At 46.4% G+C, this 16,707-nt stretch overlaps 1 protein-coding gene across 2 annotated transcripts in view; it reads right to left on the bottom strand.

The window, feature by feature from the left end:
• Positions 1-731: 731 nt before the first annotated feature.
• GLIS1 (GLIS family zinc finger 1) overlaps positions 732-16,707 on the bottom strand; it is a 219,988-nt gene continuing 204,012 nt past the window's right edge. For both annotated transcript variants that reach the window (XM_019501277.1, XM_019501278.1), the window contains exons 8-9: positions 9,690-9,857; positions 732-1,378 (exon numbers count right to left, since the gene is read on the bottom strand). In XM_019501277.1, coding sequence (XP_019356822.1) covers positions 1,242-1,378; positions 9,690-9,857 — 305 coding nt within the window. In that variant the 3' untranslated portion in view covers positions 732-1,241. The remainder of the gene's footprint in view (positions 1,379-9,689; positions 9,858-16,707) is intronic.

Here is a 16,707-nt window from a genome sequence, read left to right as displayed (position 1 = left end):
GGAAGCACTTGCCAAAATGCTCCTGACCTGCCTTATCTAAGGTTAGCTATCGCCCTTGCAGAGCTTCCTTGGAAATTGCTTGTATCTGTGGTTACACCTTTGCTTAAATCTCTAAGGGCCAGCTAAGTCCAGCATGTGTTTTTTTAATCCATGGACGCATTATTATTGATGATGCAATACTTGTTTTTTTCAATCTTACCTTTTTCTCCCCTATGCATGTGTGTGAAATGTCCCATATCTTACAGCAAGGTGTCCTATTGAGGACAAGCTTGTATAAAACATTAGGTCATATGGTAGAATCAAGTATGTTTTCACAGCAAATACTCTAATCATCTACCATCTTCCTTCCCCGATAAATTAGAAGTTTATGATGGTGAGCCTGTTGTGTTGTAAGCGAGGCACGGAAAGGTGCCAAAGCCAAGTTGCAAGCTCTTTGTGCCGAGTGTAGTGTAGGCAAGCAGCCCCGTCTTTAGGTGTGTTTTGCAGCCCATCCTGCTGTACATACACTGCTAGCGCTGTCTGAGATTCATCGTTGTACAGAGCCACGTTTTGACCCTGTATCTGCATATCTGCCCATTGCCAGCTGCTCAGTATTTCCAGCATCCACCTTGGCTGCTTGAACTTTGCAACTATTTCAGCACCATTGTTAGGCTTCAATCACTGACGGGATTATAGAATAAAGTATGAGCATCGAGCACATGGACTCAGGAAGGTAAGAAACGACAGGATACTTGGTTCCAGTTTTTTAATGCTTTCTTGTAAAACTGAAAATATAAAACCAGCTGAGCAAATGAAGATGTTTATATACATGAGGTCTGCAATTACAAAAAAAAAAAAAAAAAAAGCCCTTGTGGTCAAAAAATGTCCAATGATTTCACTGAAAACTGATTTAAAGGGACCAACATTTTCAAATGGAAAACATACTTTTCAGGGAAAAAAAATCTTTACAAGTTTATTATATAACTTACATTTACATTTTTCTAGGAGAACTTACAAAACAAGCTGTCTCAAATGCTCCTCATTCTCGTAAAGCATGACTTTCAAAGTGCCACAGCAAGGGAACAGGTTCCAATAATTACCTCATACAGAATATTCATGTATAAAATGGGTTGGTAAATGTGAGGTGTTTGTTTAAATGAGCGCATATAAGGATACAGACTAAATAAAAGTACTTGAACAACATTTTGTTAATACATATACAGGCATAGGTAGAATACAGGAAAGACAGAATACATCTGCTCTTAGGTATCTGTATAGATGGAAGGAATATGATTCAGACAATGATCAAAGGCACCGTTTGGGAAAAATCCATTTTCTTCTGGTCCGCTGTTGACTCCTTCTTCAGACACGCATTGTGCTTCAGAAATGGCATCGTAGCCTGAAAAGGGTAGGAGCATAAATTAGCACTACAGGGCAGTACGATCAAGTCAAAATCTGAGCCCTAGGGCTACATAATAAAGCATCACATGAATCAAAAATTCAACCTGAAAGTCTTACTTAGGAAATACATCAACTAACCTTGGTAGTGTTGAGGTGCTATTGTTACCATGATGGTCTGGGAAATATGTGAGACAAGAATTCTTATGGGTGATACTATCTTTTACTGACCCAACTGCATGGGTGGGATAGACACAGGCAAGCTTTCAGTTATCACAGCAACCTCCTTGAGGCCTCAGGAAGGGGTACTGTGGTACCCAAAAACTTGCCTATGTCTATCCTATCCAAGCAGTTGGTCCAATAAAAGCTAACACCCAGAAGAATCCTTCCCTCTTGCATAAACTAACCTTACAGTTTGTCTTTGTACAAGTATCCTGTTCACTGCTCTATAAGGGTACCCTAGTGTGAGCCAAATTTTATTTTCAATGAGATGGCTTTGGTCCTCGCCTGAGCACAGCAGGATAGCCCTCTGGAGAAATGTCAAAATGATGACTGGGCCAGTATCCTAGTCGGGGAGTGGTTCAGGACTCTTGTATTATACACTTTTCCATTGCAGAGGTGATAGACGGATACCAATACATTCCCCTTTTTCCCCTGTGCTCTTAAGGCTCTGGGCATCAGGCCCCTGAGAATACACTCAGGTCTCTCTTTATGTGAATTCATTTTGTGTGAATTTGCTTATATCCGAGGACCTTGTTGAGACCATAAATTTGCTTTGTGCAGGGAAAAATCCCAGACCTCATTTGTCTGCTGGCAATGAGCTCCCTGCAGGCGGGCCGAGTTCCAGCCTGCAGGGATGGGAGGGAGTGGAAAGAAGGCGGTGAGACAGGGGGTGCCACGTGCATGTACACTACATGCACGTGGCCCCAAGTAGCCTTGAGAGTAGCTCCAGCATGTAAGTCGGGCGGAATAGGAGGATTGATGCCCCTGTAGGGAGGGAGCTGGGCAGGGCTGGGACAGCAGTGGGCAGACCGCGGGGCCACAGCGTGCAGCTGCAGGGCTCCAGCGGGGAGCAGGACAGAGCCTCGGGCGGCTTGTTGACGGACAGCGGGGCCGACTCCCCACTGCCATGCACACTTCTGTCCCCTGGGTGCCTCTCCAGCCCAGTGGGTGTGACCCGGCGCAGCTGGGGACAGTGGGGACGTGTTGAGAAGGTGCTTGCCCCACGCTGCCCTGGTGACATGCCCACTGTGTGTGCAGCTGTTTGCAGCATGGAGCTAGTAGCCTCTCCACACAGCCCTGCTGTTCCCAGCCATGCCAGGTCATGCCTGCTGGGGTGGAGAGGCACCCGGGGAAGGGAAGCAGGGTGTCAGGGAATGGCCTGAGTGAGGCTATTAATTACACGTAATAATAGAGTCGCTTTATGCAAATTCACTTTACGCGAGGTTTTTTTGGAATGCAACCCTCGCATAAAAAGAGACCCAAGTATACATGGTGTTTCTTTCCAAAGGAGTGGTACGGAGCATACTGTCCTTAGTCCTCACATGGCCAGGATTGCTTGTGGAGCTGCCATTCCCCTGCTGATGCTCTTCTACTGTCTCTCCCCCACTGCTCCCAGCACACCTCTGCATTAGGCTTGAGTCTGGTTCTCGTTCTTCACTAGGTAGGACTCTCATTGACTTCATAATGCACACTGATCCTTACGGTGCCTGGCAAAGGTGTGGCAGGTACCCCTACTACCTGGCACTGCATCAGGAACATTTATGGGAACCCAGAGGCAAGCTTGGGGCAGACATGGCTGACAGCACCATCCACCTCCTCCAGCTAAAAGTGACCCAGTGGTTAGCTATAGGGCTATATGCAAGAAAGGCCTCCTTGGAGATATGACTCAGAGTTCCTAGCAGGAAGATGTGTGCACCTGTATTTGGAGAGAGAAGAAGTGAAAGCCTGGTGGAGCGATATAAGCCGGCACCCTCAAGGCTCTGGCTTTCCTTTAGAAAAAGAAAATCCATGCATGTACAATGTTCAGAAGTCTCCAGCCTTCTGTCATGAGTCTCCCTTCCCTTATGACTTGCTGCCTCTACTGTCAAATCTCTTCTGAAGATACACTACTTCTGTGCCACCTCTGCCCACATCCCCAGCTTACACAGAAGGGTGCAGTGGACAAACTAATGAGTAGTAATATAGTTGTTTCCATTTAGCTCGTGCACTGCCTGTCCCCTTTGACTGCACTGCATTGCACTGATGCACTTCAATAGATCCTGTCCCAGGTAACAAGACTGGCGTCCAGTGTAGAACCATGATTTACAGTGACATGCCTACAGATACCCATCAGTGTAGGTCAGCGTGGGCCAACCAGTCAAGCTAAGTCCTGCAGGCTTCCTGAGTGCCATGCTGATCCCCATCCCCTGCCTGCTCTGCTTTCTGGTCCCTGCCCTGTGCTCCCTGCCCTATCTGCCACTGTTCTCCTTGTCTCTGCCCCAATCTGCCACACATACATGCACATGTGCATGAACGCTGCTCATGCCATTTGACATATTGGCCACCCCTGGTGTAGGTGATACATTTGGCATTAATGAGCCATTGGGTAAAACTATATAAACAGCTTTGGGAACAGGGTCCAAAACCCAGGCCAGAGCAATGCCTTCCTCCGTGACCCACAGCGTTCCTCATCTGTACATCTGCTACTTGTCCGGGGTGTCTAGCCTCACAAGTAAAAGACAGATCAATCATAAAGGAAGACATGCTTAGCCCTATCTTGCCCGTGACTTGGTGACTAGGGCACTGTTTCTGTGATGTAGGAGAACAAAGCTCAAAGCCTTCTGAGGTTGGGGGGATGCCCAGAACCCAATTTTTCTCATGTCATACAGAGGTGACACTAGGATAATGGGCAAAAGATGGACACCCCAATTGCTACTTGTGATTTTTTTTAATAGTATGACATTTAGGGATTTACACAGGGTTTCTATCTGTCCATGGCAAAGATGAATTGCAACAGAGCATAAATGAAGTTACATTTTGATTATTAAATCACTTCCAAGATGTGCAATGTGAACAATCAAGGATGTAGAGCAAAAATATTCCTGGGTAAGGAATCTAGGAGTGTGAGGACAATTTGGGCTGTTACACAAGAGAAAGTAGAATGGTGTTGGGTGACCTGGATACCTACAAAATTCATAATTGGCACATACATATCTTAGCAATGAAACAGAATTCTGTCCTTTATCCCAAGTGCCTGCATTCTGCCAACAGCGTCTACAAAATAGGTGTGTCTACACATGCCAATTTAAGGTGCATTAACCATTTTTAAGGTGCATTAAGGACACAGGTCTACATGTGAATGCCCTTAATGCACTTTAAAACTGGCAATTTTAGGCTATTCGTACCTAAATTTGATACCTACAAAAGCAGGTATCATATTTAGACATGAATAGCTAAGGGGCCTTGACGCACGTGTAGACACGCTAAGGTGCATTAGCGCTACGTATGTCGACTTAGTCTCGAGTTGGCCTGCATGCTGTGTTAATGCACCTTAGTGCATGAACATGTAAATGCACACCTAAATTGCCTTCATGTATATTAAGAAAATGTGCATTAAGTTTAGGCGCGTATAAAAGCACGTATAGACATGCCCAGCGTGTCTGAAAATCCCCTATTCTATGAAATACTGTTGTGCTTATATACCAATCTGTATATTATGTCTTCTCTTGTAAATCCTGATCTGTGTTGTGTCTTTGTAAACTATCATCTGCTCTTCAGAGCAGGAGTGTACCTGAATTTCTTCAATGCAGTTCACCTGGTATAATTATTAGTCATCTTTTGCAGCAGTGCTGTGTTCAGAAAATTATTTAATCTTCCCATGCCTTGGCTCCCTGTCTGTAAATGAGGATAGTCGGTGTGTCTACATGTTCATTAATGCACTTTTGCTACTGCGCATTAAATTTAGTACCTCTTATGTGAGGTACTAAATAAATGTACATTAAGCTGCCCTAATGCACAGTAGTGAAAGCACGTGCTTTTTTTAGTGACGCTTAATGGGCAGTAGCCTATTTTTACTGCTCATTAGCATGGTTTTTTACTTGATTCTTTAATACGCAGTAAAATTGGCTACTGAACGTTAAAGTGCACATGTAGACGTGCCCACTATTTCCCTTCTTCTGCTTTGTTTCTCCATCAAACCCGAGACTGTCCTTTCCTATCTGCTTGGGACCCCATTGTGCTCAGTCATATAGAGCCTCATGGGAGTTTCCATGTCCAATTTTTAATATAATAAGAATAGACCCCGATCCTGTAGTACTATGTAGGCGAATTACCACTGGTGTCAAAGATACATTTGGCTGAGTCAGGACTGTAGAAGCCAGTCCTTATAATTGAATTAGATGGAGCAGTGGTTCTCAACCTTTTTAGACTCAAGGCACCCTTCAGAAAGTAGCAGCTCTTAGTTTTCATTCTCTTTTGGCTACAGAAAAATAATAGAGCAATTTTTCTGTTGCAAAGAACTGAGAAATTCTGACCTGGTGTGGTCTGTTTTCTACACTATGGATATCTATGTGAAAACTCTGGGGTTGTCTTGTGAATCAGATTTACACACCTGTCAGTGCTCTAACATTGTATGGCACCCCTATGGTATCTTTGGAAGGATTCCAAGGCACCTCAAGATACTAGGAATCCTGGTTGAGAATCACTAAATTATAGAGTTTGGTGTTTTAATATATTAGAGACCATATTTTGCACTCATTTGTGTATTGGCAGCTCCTTGTGACTTACTCCTGTTTGTCTGAATTGAGAGGTGGGGGAATTCTGCTCTCTGTACATAATTTAAATCTCATAGCGGATAGCAGAATCTGGCCTGATTGTTTACCTAGTCAGTCTTGTGCGTCTAGTCTAACTGAAGCTCACAGCATGTTACTAAATTTTCAGTCTGTTAAATTATCTGTAGCTTCATATTATTTAATTTCCATTTAATGGGGCCCACATCCAAAGTGGATACTCAGTCAGGAATGGACAAAAACCAAGATAAGCATACACCCCAGAAATCATTATTAGATTCCAGATAGTGTAAACTATCCAAAGCCCTGAACAGAAAATAAAAATTTATTGACTGTTAATGTGATTCATGGAACAGCTGTTTGCCAGTCACATTTGGCATTCCTGTGAGATGAGATCTCATTTAATATTAATGGTGCTATAAAACCATGAAAAAAATTAAAGCATAGCCTTGATGAATCTTGGAAACCTGAATGGTTCTATTTTACACGCAGAAAGATGAGATAAGATTTTTATATGTCGTATATATTTCTATTTCAGGCTTTAAGTATTTGCATACCTCAATAACCATTCTAAAAATAAAATTACTGCATACAAACATTTCATAATAATTTAGGTCCAGACAGGAAAAAAAAGTAAACTGTTGTTATAGTTGGTGTCTTGCCATGCTATTATTCTTTTGCTCCTACAATCTTTTTTGGAAAGTTTATTTAGTCTGTTCTTGAAATACTGCAATCTGTCAATCTAAACTTGAAATTTGATGTTAACTTTAAAGAATTATATTTTAGTAACATCACACTCATGAATAACTCAAAAAGAATTCAAACTTGAGGCTGAAACTCCATGTTTGCCATTTCCCTTGTGCTAGTTACTGCTGCACATACCTTCTAGCGTGTAACACTACACGTATATACACATTAGGGCTGTGCAAAATTTTGATGGGTGTTTCATTTCAAAACTGCTTTGACATGTCTCGAGCTCGAAACAGCAAAATTGGAATGAAATGAAATGAAATGAAAGGCTTCAAAACAGCTTTGAAATTAAACAATGGCACTTGAAACGTTTTGAAAGTTTCGAAATGTTTTGAGTTTCAAAGCCGGGCTTGCTTGCAGCTAAAGAGAAACTAAGGAGAGGGAGTGGGGACAGGGGGGAAGGACTGCTCTGATATTGATATCTAGCTCCCAGTTTGATTCCCCAGCTCTCTGATCGCTTCCCCCAGCTCTTCCTGTGGGGCGTGGGGTTTCAGCAGGCTGCTGCTCTAGGCTGGGGCCAGCAGCAGCTGCTCAGCACATACCATGCCAAGCGCCGGGAAGACTGTGGTGCTGCCATTGTCCCCAGCCTGCAGTGGCAGCTTGCGGTAACCCAGCACTCAGATCCGGGGGCCCACACTCCCCGGGAAGAGCTGGGGGATGATCAGAGAGCTGGGGAATCAAGCTAGGGGCTGGGGAATTGAACTGGGATCTGGGGGAATGATCATTCCCTCAGTTCCCAGTTCAGTTCCTCAGCTCCCCAATCTTTGCCTCAGCAGTCTGATCACTACCCCCAGCTCTTCCTGGGGGGCACAGGCCCCCGGTTGATGCAGGATGACAGCAGGCTGCTGCTGCCAGCTGGGGATGGCAGCAGCTCTGGACTATTTCCCCTGGCAGTAGCAGCAGCCTGCTGAAACCCTGTGTGCAGATTTGGGAATTGCACCCCACAGGAAGAGCTGGAGAAATGATCAGAGCGCTGGGGAATCAAACTGGGAGCTCTGGCTGATAGGTAGATCTGCCCCAACTCTGGGACAGCACAGGGTGCCCTGCCATAGTGCAGCTGCTGCGTGGGTGCCAGGCAGGAGGGGGAGGGTGATCCCCATTGCCCCCCACTGCACAGGGGGGCTCTGTCACAAGCACCCAGAAGGCCCAATCTCTGCTGCCAGAGCTGGTGAGTGTGGGCCTTTTTTTTTTTTTAAAGCTCCACACACCAGCTGCAGAGCACGCGGATGACAGCAGGCTGCCGCTGGCGGCTGGGGCCAGCGCCAGCACTCAAGTCTGCCTGGGTCAGCCCATGCCGAGTGCTGGGAAGAACCCAGTGGTGGCCCTGGTCCCAGCTAGCAGTGGCAGCCTGCTGTCATCCCGCACACAGATCCAAGGGCCTGTGCCCCTCAGGAGGGCTGCAGGGGTGTGCCAGATTCCACCTGGGGAGCGCGGGCCCTGGATCCACGTGCGGGCTGACAGCAGGCTGCTGCTGCCGTTAAGTGATACTAGTTTTGCTTTGAACAGTTTGAGATGCAGTTTCACAAAAACTCCTGTACCTCTCTCTCTGAAACTTCATGCCCTCAGAAGGAGCTACCATCCTTGCAATTTTCATCCAAATCAGGCACAAAATAACAAAGGTATAGGCATTTTTGTGATTCCCCATTATAACCTATGGGAGAAATGTTGAAATGCGTCAAAACAGCGAAACAGTTTTGACGAAACCAAACGGAACAGTGCTTTGAAACAACGACACGAAACACTGTCCCTTCGAAACAGTGAAACCAAAGTCGAAATGAACCGGTGCTGTTTCGCACAGCCCAGATTCACATATATACAGCTCATGCTCCCTGGACTGGGACTTCTTTAACCCACACCAAGCAGAAAAGTCTGCTCTAATTTTTGTTGTCCTGACTCGTGCCCTGATTCAGGAAAGCACATCAAGCACATCTTTTCAGTGCTCTCCCCAACAGATGCTTTCCTGAACTGAAGCTGTAAGCAAACCAAGTAAGGGATCTGGGAGAATCCTGCCTAGGTAGAATATGGCAGCAGGTACAATTTCACTGATGTTGCTCAAAGCAAGTTATTTGTTGTTACTTCCATTGATTTCTAAATGTGTTTGTAAAAGTAGGAAAATATCCTGCGTTGAAAACAATCGGGGCTGTATGGAAGTATATTCACTAGGATGCCCTGGCTCTGACATACCGCTAAACATTTGAACATTATGGAGGTGCACATCAAGGGGGGAAAAAGTTGCAACAGCTGCAAAATGAACTGGCTCATTTTTGTAACCAATATTCACACAACCCACCAACCTACATCAGTTCAGGGTAAAAATAAAGTCATATCTTTCTTCTCGGGTCCCCATAAACCAATTGCCTCCTCAAAGATCCTGCAAATTCGTTTCCGGGGACAGCCCCTGGATATCAGTGTCCTCCCGGCACAGTGCTGTATACACACCTGAAGGCAGGCGTGCATAATGTAAAGGCTGTAAGGGTCTGTACAATGTGTGTTGAGAGACGGGGGCAAAAGCATCCTCTCCTTGCTTGTGAGCTGTTCCAGAGGTGAGTAGTCCCAGTGAAGTCAGTGGGGGTACTTGAGGAGCAAGGAAAGGAGAATTTGGCTGTCAGTCAAATACTGTAGAATAAAAGAACACAACTTTCCTAATGGGATTTGGAGAAGGGTACATGAGTTTCATTAACTGAGTGTGTCAGCACATGTTTTTGTAATAGTAACTTTCAGAAGGCGCTTCTTCCTCCTCCTAAAAAAAAAATGATACCACAAAGGTAACTGTATAGCCAGAAAAACCATTACCTGTTGAAGCTAAAGGTGCATTGAGTATGTGATAGCCATTCTGCCTCAGAGGATTAAAGCAATGGGATTCCCCCGTCAGCGCTTCGCTGGTGACAGACTGCTCCATTGTTCTGTAGCAGTCTCCGTAGTGGAAACAGTTTTGTATTGAGTGAAAGCTGCCTTGGTAACCTGAAAACAGATATTGCATACTCATTTTAACACTGCTGCTGTGGTATTAGCTCCATTTCTGTCACCGGATTTCATTACTGCAGTGGGTTTTTTACAGTCGAACTACGGAAAAATGATCATCCTCTTCTATATGGCACAATGCATATAAACCTGATATTAGGGCTCAGGCCCACAAACTGCTGAGTACCGTGGCCCTGATCCAGGAAAACACTTAAGCGTGCGCTTAACTCTAAGCAAGTGAATGAGTGGCCCGACAGAAGTTAATGGGTTACTCGTGTTTAAAGTTAAGCATGTTATTAAATACTTTGCTGGGTCAGATCCAGGCGGGATTGAGCCAACAATAAATTACTGTTCATTTCAGTGGAATTAAATAATGCAGTATTTTAATGACACACCCAACTTGATTTGTAACGGAAGAAAGCCCTTTTAGCTTCCAGCATGAATGACCATATTTACTCAAATATAAGATGACGCTGAATATAAGAAGATTCCTCCCCCAAGCAATTAGATTCTATATATGGAAAGTTTATAAATTTGTTATAATTTTCCAAGTACATAATCTAAGTATTGGAAGGTTGCATTGAATTCCCCTCCCCTACACTGCTAGAGCAGGAAAAGTAGTGGCTGGAGGGGGTCAGGTATCCTCCTTTCCTGCTTCCCTACTCACTTCTTCCCCCTGCCCACCTGCCACCACCAGCTCCCCACAGCCTCTGCCCCTCTCCCTGTCTCCCCCCAGTCTCTGCCTCTTCACCCCACCCCAGCCTTGCTGTCAGATGCTGCTTAGGCTGCTCCATCCCAGAGCCTGGAGCACAGCGCTTGGAAGTGCAATCCCTGCCTGACTGGCTGGGCAGGGGAAGACATTTCCACGTGCTCTATGCCCAGGAGAGACTCCAGCCAGAGCCAAGCTGCGGCTGACAGTAAGAGGGGGTGGGAAGGGAGGGGTTGCGGAGCAGGAAGCTACTATGGGTTTGACTCTGGTCTCAATCCAGGCTCAGGGCCAGAGTCGGAGCTGCAGCAGCAGCCGCTGCCTGCTCCCCACTCTGCTTTGTATGCACATGTAAGACAAGGGGCTTCCCCCATGCTGGCTGGGGGGAAAAGCATCATTTTATATTCAAGTAGACATGATATTTATTGCAGGAGATAACTCCATATTTGCTAAATACTTTTTCGGAAGGCCTTAAACCTCTCTGTTGTCCAAGTGCTCTCTTGTTTCAAATGCAAGCATGTCATTACACACTGTGGACTATAGCCTGCAAGTAGGCTTTGCCCCAGAGGTGGTAGCTGGAGTTCAGACTGATTAAGGTTATTTATATCAGGGCGGGGGGGCTTCAGTTTTCAGCTGGAGTGCCTCTGAATTCCCACTGCTGGAAAGGGGTGTTTTGCTGCCCTGGTCATGTATCTTCCCAGCCACCAAGAGCCCTGTCTTGGGCAGTGTCTGATTTTAGGTATGTCTACCCTGATATTTATAGTTGATTTTAAAGCCCAGCCCAAATTATACAAGCTGTATTACCCCATCCCCATAAGTACCGTGTAGCCCACACTTAAGGTGCCCTGTTGTGCCAATCATTTCTTATTAAAATCATCTGGAGCAATTAGCAACATAGTTGAATAAACATGGACTCCCCCCGAGAGCCTTACTGTGCAAAGCCAGGGCATCCCTTACACCAATCCCTTGCATCAGCTCGTTAGGTAGGGTTGATTATTCTTTTTTCTGAATTCTTACATAATCTAACAGCCAGTCTAAACTGGCCTTCAGGTCAGTTCTCAAAGGTAACTGAAACAAACCAAGTTAGACTTGTGTTTTAGCAAAAGGTGTCTTAGGATTTTTTCCTGCATTTCCCAGGATGAGGACAGTGCTTCCTTGCTTCCATTTTTTCCCCAAACCATTCTCAGTTGGGCAGGAAGCCGGGTGACTTTTGTCTAATTTCATCAAGTAGAAGTGTGAGCTCAGATCTTCAGCTGCTACCAATCAGTGCTGTACCAAAGTCTATGTGAAGATGTGGCCTGCTGGGTCAACTGTGGAGTTAATTTAATCTATTTATTGAGAAATGCAATACCTGTTCCTATCACCCAAGTGCACGGGCACTTCAGCCGAGTAAAATCAATCAGTTACAAGTGAATGGAACATAACAGGCTACTTCCTGCTAACAAACTCCCTCCTTTCCCTTTTATGCCAAAAAATCGGTGAGACAGACAATACCAAGCCATACTCTGACTTAATTCTGGTAGCAACATTGCAGGCTGCTATGAATCAGGCTAACCAGCAGAGTACTTTAGTAGAGCTGCAATGAACCCAATCAGTGAAGAGAGATTTGTTTTGAAGTCAGACAGTTTTTACATGGACTTTTTTCTTTTTTGGCTGAACTTGACAGATTATTTCTTGAAAACCTGTGATCCTTCATCACAAGAACCCAAGTCTTTGATATCCAGGACTGGTGAAATGAATTCCTGAAAGAGGAATATACTAGAGAAAGACACCAACCACAGTCTGCCAAAGCTGCTAGTATTTGCAGCCACAGACAAGAGGGCCTAGAAATTTGGAAGGCTGAATATTAAATGATGTATGCCCTGCCTTGGCACAAGTAAATAGCCACATCTATTTAATGCAGGGAGAGTCTGGCTCAGAAAATCAAAGAGCTCTTATGAGAGGCGGCTGATCATCTTTTGATGAGGCTTCAGGGACAGTGGCTTATTTAGTGGATGTTGCTAATTATCCTGATTTTTATATTGACAAAATATGAAATCCTTTCAGTACGCCTTTTGAAATCACTGTATCCTTTGCGGATGAGCAATAAAAAAAAAAAGACACTTGGCTTCAAATGCTCACTGGCTCCAGAGCACTTTATGCGCCTTTCTAAAGAAACAGCTGAACATTTTCCAGACTGTCTGCTATACAAATCATTTCTACGGAAGATACAATGTGTATCTGCTCTGTCCCTATAATCATTATCTCTCTTGCCATGTTTAGCAAACCCACTTTAGTTAAGTCACTTAATCATCTTCTTTACTGGACCTTCTCAAGGGCAAGGTCCAGTAAAGCAGGGAGTAGTCCAGCTTGCGAAATCAGGAAGAAAACTAATTTCTGACAAGATCTGAGATGATAATGGTGGATCCAGCCCCTCCAAGACTTATGGATAAAGAACCTTTTAAACTACTTTAGATTGTAGTCTACAGTTGCCTAGGGAGAACTAGCCAGACAAAGGAGGCAGAGGAGCACATCAAAACTAGACGTCCTTCCAAAATAGCTACCAAAAGCAGTCCAGATATATTCTGTAGCGGGCCGGCAGTTCAGCAGCATTACAGCAGAGTAGCCTGATAAAGAGTAGCGACTGCAGCTTGATAGTCTTGAAGAAGGAATGTCATGACATATGTCAGAAGAAAATATTAGTACTATTTCATGAATGGCCTCACAGGGTGCATCCCCATGAGTGGGAATGTGTTTCCCTGGACTTGTGCTCTGATGCGTTGCATGTTACCCTGGGTGGGGTAGGGGAGGCTGGGGCCAGCACCTGGGCTGGTCTTAGCAGCCTTACCTGGGGTCCTGGGGGCCATCTGGGACTGCAGCAGGGAGCCTGGGCAGCAGCTGGAACATGGTTCTGGTCAGCCAGACTCCAGTTTTGGGCAGTGTGCACTGCTACCATGTGTGCCACCCTGCTTTATTTAGGCACGGGTTTTTTTGACACCAGGATCTCCCAGAGTTAAAAAATGTCCCTGTGCTGCAAATTAGCAATGTGGGGGATGCCTGCCTGCCTGTGCAGTGCAGTGGTGTGTGGTGCTGCAGACTGGTCTGTGATACTGCATGCCACATGCTCCTACTTGTCTGGACGCACCTACAGGGTCCAAATTTTTTGCAAGGCACTTCACAGTACAAAGATGAAGGAAGTATCCTGATGCACATGAAGGTCTTATAAATGGGAGTCACTAATACAGAAAGTGGGGTAAAATAAGGCAGGATGGAAAATATAGAATTACTCTGTATGCACATCTTAGTGACAGTAGCAGGAGTTTTCATCTCTTAGTGTGAGCCATGTTGGTGCATTATGGAAGAGATGAATGTTGCAGAGCAGCTGAAATATGGAATGGGATAGCAGCTTGGCAGATCAGGAGGCAGGGCATCCAGGTAGAAAATGCCCCCTGGGAACAGGCGAAGTGATGGTTATGGGCAAAATGGACAAACACAGCATCAAAGCTGGACGTCTGCTTCCCGGAGGGTGGGAAGGGGCAAAGTCCCAAGATCATTTTTTCACTAAAGATAAGGCCTTGGCTGTCACCAACAGGGACACTCGAGTTAGTTCTTCCGTCTGGCTGATTAAGCAGCTCTTCTTGCGACCTCCTATTTGAGCTGACTACATTTCTTTGGTCACTTTGTTAGCGCTAGCTTTCAACAAACAATTTCATTACTCATTTATATGTTTAGAATATGAATCATCATCTTTGGAATAACCTCACAAGTGGCTATTTATGTGGAGATTTTACTAGGAACAACATGACAAGTCAGAAGTTCATTCAACAGGACTTTGTGCTAGCTTCTGATAATAGTAAATAACTTCAGCCGTAGCTAGTGAGCTTGATTTGCAGTTGCACCATTAAAGTTTATGAAAAAGTCACTGATGTGCCTTGCACTTAAACTGGGTCTTGATCAACAGCAGGAGCAAATGCTGGGGAAGCAAAATTGTATCTGCAATTGTAGCAGCTGTGTTTAACAATGTGGCCAATTCCATTTCTTTAAGTTGCCTGATATGAAACTGAAGTTTTGTAAAGTACTAAATAGTAAAAAAAAGAAAAAAATTGCTAGTAGGATAGCAAAGTGCATAGAGCGGTGAGATTTTGAGTGGTTTCTCTTATACTTTAGATCAGTGTTTCCCATACAGGGAGACTCAGAATGGAGGCCTAAGTCATTTTTACTTTCCAGGCAAGCTCAGCCAAGCCATCAGCAGTGACTTCCATAGGACACATGGGGCACATCTACACATGCAGGCACATGCACTTGCAGCAGCTCAAATAGAAGTGGTGCAAATTTGAGCCAGGGCTTTTTGCTTCAGTGCACGTGCCCAGACATGCACTTTGGTGTTGGGCAAATTGTGCCACTTGGGGGAAAATAACTGCCTGCCTCCTCCTGGATCTGCAGCCAGGGGGAGCTAGAGCCTGGGGCCAGCACCTGTGCTGTCCCCAGCAGTATAAAAAGCTGCCCTGTCTTGGCCCCATCAGTACAAAAATCTGCCCTGTCAAGTAGCTCAGAACTGTTTGCTCTCAGGAGCTCCTGGGGCCCAGCCAATTGGTACCTGCAGACACTACCCCTTGTGCCAGCTGGACTGCTGAAGCAGCCCTGAGAGTTCCCTGCACCCTCTACTCACTGCAGCAGTCTGGCAGTGGGGCTGCTGCCTGGCTGTGACCTGCTGCCACCTGCCAGACCCACATGGGCACTGCACAGCCAGTAGAGGCACCTGCCCCTCTGGGCTGGCTGCCAGCGGGCTGTGGCTACATAGTTGCCTTTGTGCGGCACTGATGCCATGTGTGCCCAACCGTCTGGGCATCTATCGCCTGGAAGATGTTCCAGGTGTGGTGGCCTGCTTTGAACTGTCAAAGCACGTCCTCCTGGCCCCAACTGGCCAGGAGGTCGGCCACCTCCAGATGGGTCCAAGGTGCCAGCTCTGAGAAGGGTCTTCTGCCTGGGTCCCGCCACTGGCCTCCCTAGCAGGAATTCTGGTGTTCCCCATTTGAAAACTGAAAAATCACTGAGAAAAAAATCCCAAAGTCACTCTGTAAAATACCCCAAAATCCATGTTCCTTCACAATTAAAACCAAAGACTGCTGTATACAGAGAGAGAGAGAGAGAATGAGAGACAGAAAGACAGCGATCAGTTGGACAATGTTTTATTGATATATCTACAGTGTTAAAGCAATTTGGAAGCCTACCATCATCATAATAAAATGAATTCTAAATATCTATGTTTTGCTGTTTGCCTTTGGTTTTCTTACCATAGAGCAGTTAGTGACCCCTTCATTAACCAACTGCCCCTGCAGCCACAGCTCTTGTCAGCGGGTCTCATCCTGTCTGGCAGCTGGGCATGCAGGATGTGTGCTGGCAAGATGTGGGGTTTGCAGGAGGGAGGTGGGAAGGGGGGGTGGGAGAATGTGGGTGGCTATGGAGGGATGTGGGGGGCCAAGAAGCATGTGGGGAAGTGTGGGTGGATTGTGGAGGGGCTGTGCCAGGGGGCTGCTCAGGATAAGTGGGCACCCCGCCCCCTGCAGAGCACAGCCCCCCTGAACAGCTCACAGACTGCCCCCAACAGGGTTTACAGCCTCCCTAACAAGGGCCACATGGCCCCTTCAGGGGCTACCCCCCCGCAGGGCCCACATGCCCCACTCCTGCTTGCTCCCCCAGCCCCCCAGATTCCTGCCCCACCTAGCCCCATCCTCCACTGGCTCCTGCAGCCCCTGATGGCTGCCCCACCCAGCCCCACTCACCGGCAGTAGCAGCTGCTGTGGGGGTCACTGGGGCCTCATGGCAGAGCCCCCTGTGCAGCACAGGGCAGCGGGGCCCAGCCTCAGCTGCCTGGCACCTGCACTGCCACTGTCCCATTGCGTGGATCAGCAGGGTGCTGCACGGCTCTGCGTGCTGTTGGGCAGCTGGGGCTGCTGCAGCTGTCACCCCGCCCTGTGCTGGGGGGTGTCTGCCACGTGGCCCCAGTGACCCCGATGGCAGCTGCTACTGCTGGTGAGTGCTTTTCTTTCTTTTTTTTAATTGCCAGGATACTGGGGCCGGGCGGGACAGCTATTGGGGGGGCCCAGGGGACAGGTGGGGGATGGGGCCAGGTGGGACAGCGATGGAGGGGCCAGGGGAGTGGGC

This window comes from Gavialis gangeticus, unplaced genomic scaffold, assembly GCF_001723915.1.
Source record: "Gavialis gangeticus isolate Ggan-Ray unplaced genomic scaffold, GavGan_comp1, whole genome shotgun sequence".
Taxonomy (NCBI): domain Eukaryota; kingdom Metazoa; phylum Chordata; order Crocodylia; family Gavialidae; genus Gavialis; species Gavialis gangeticus.
This window is presented reverse-complemented; position numbering and strand designations above follow the sequence as displayed.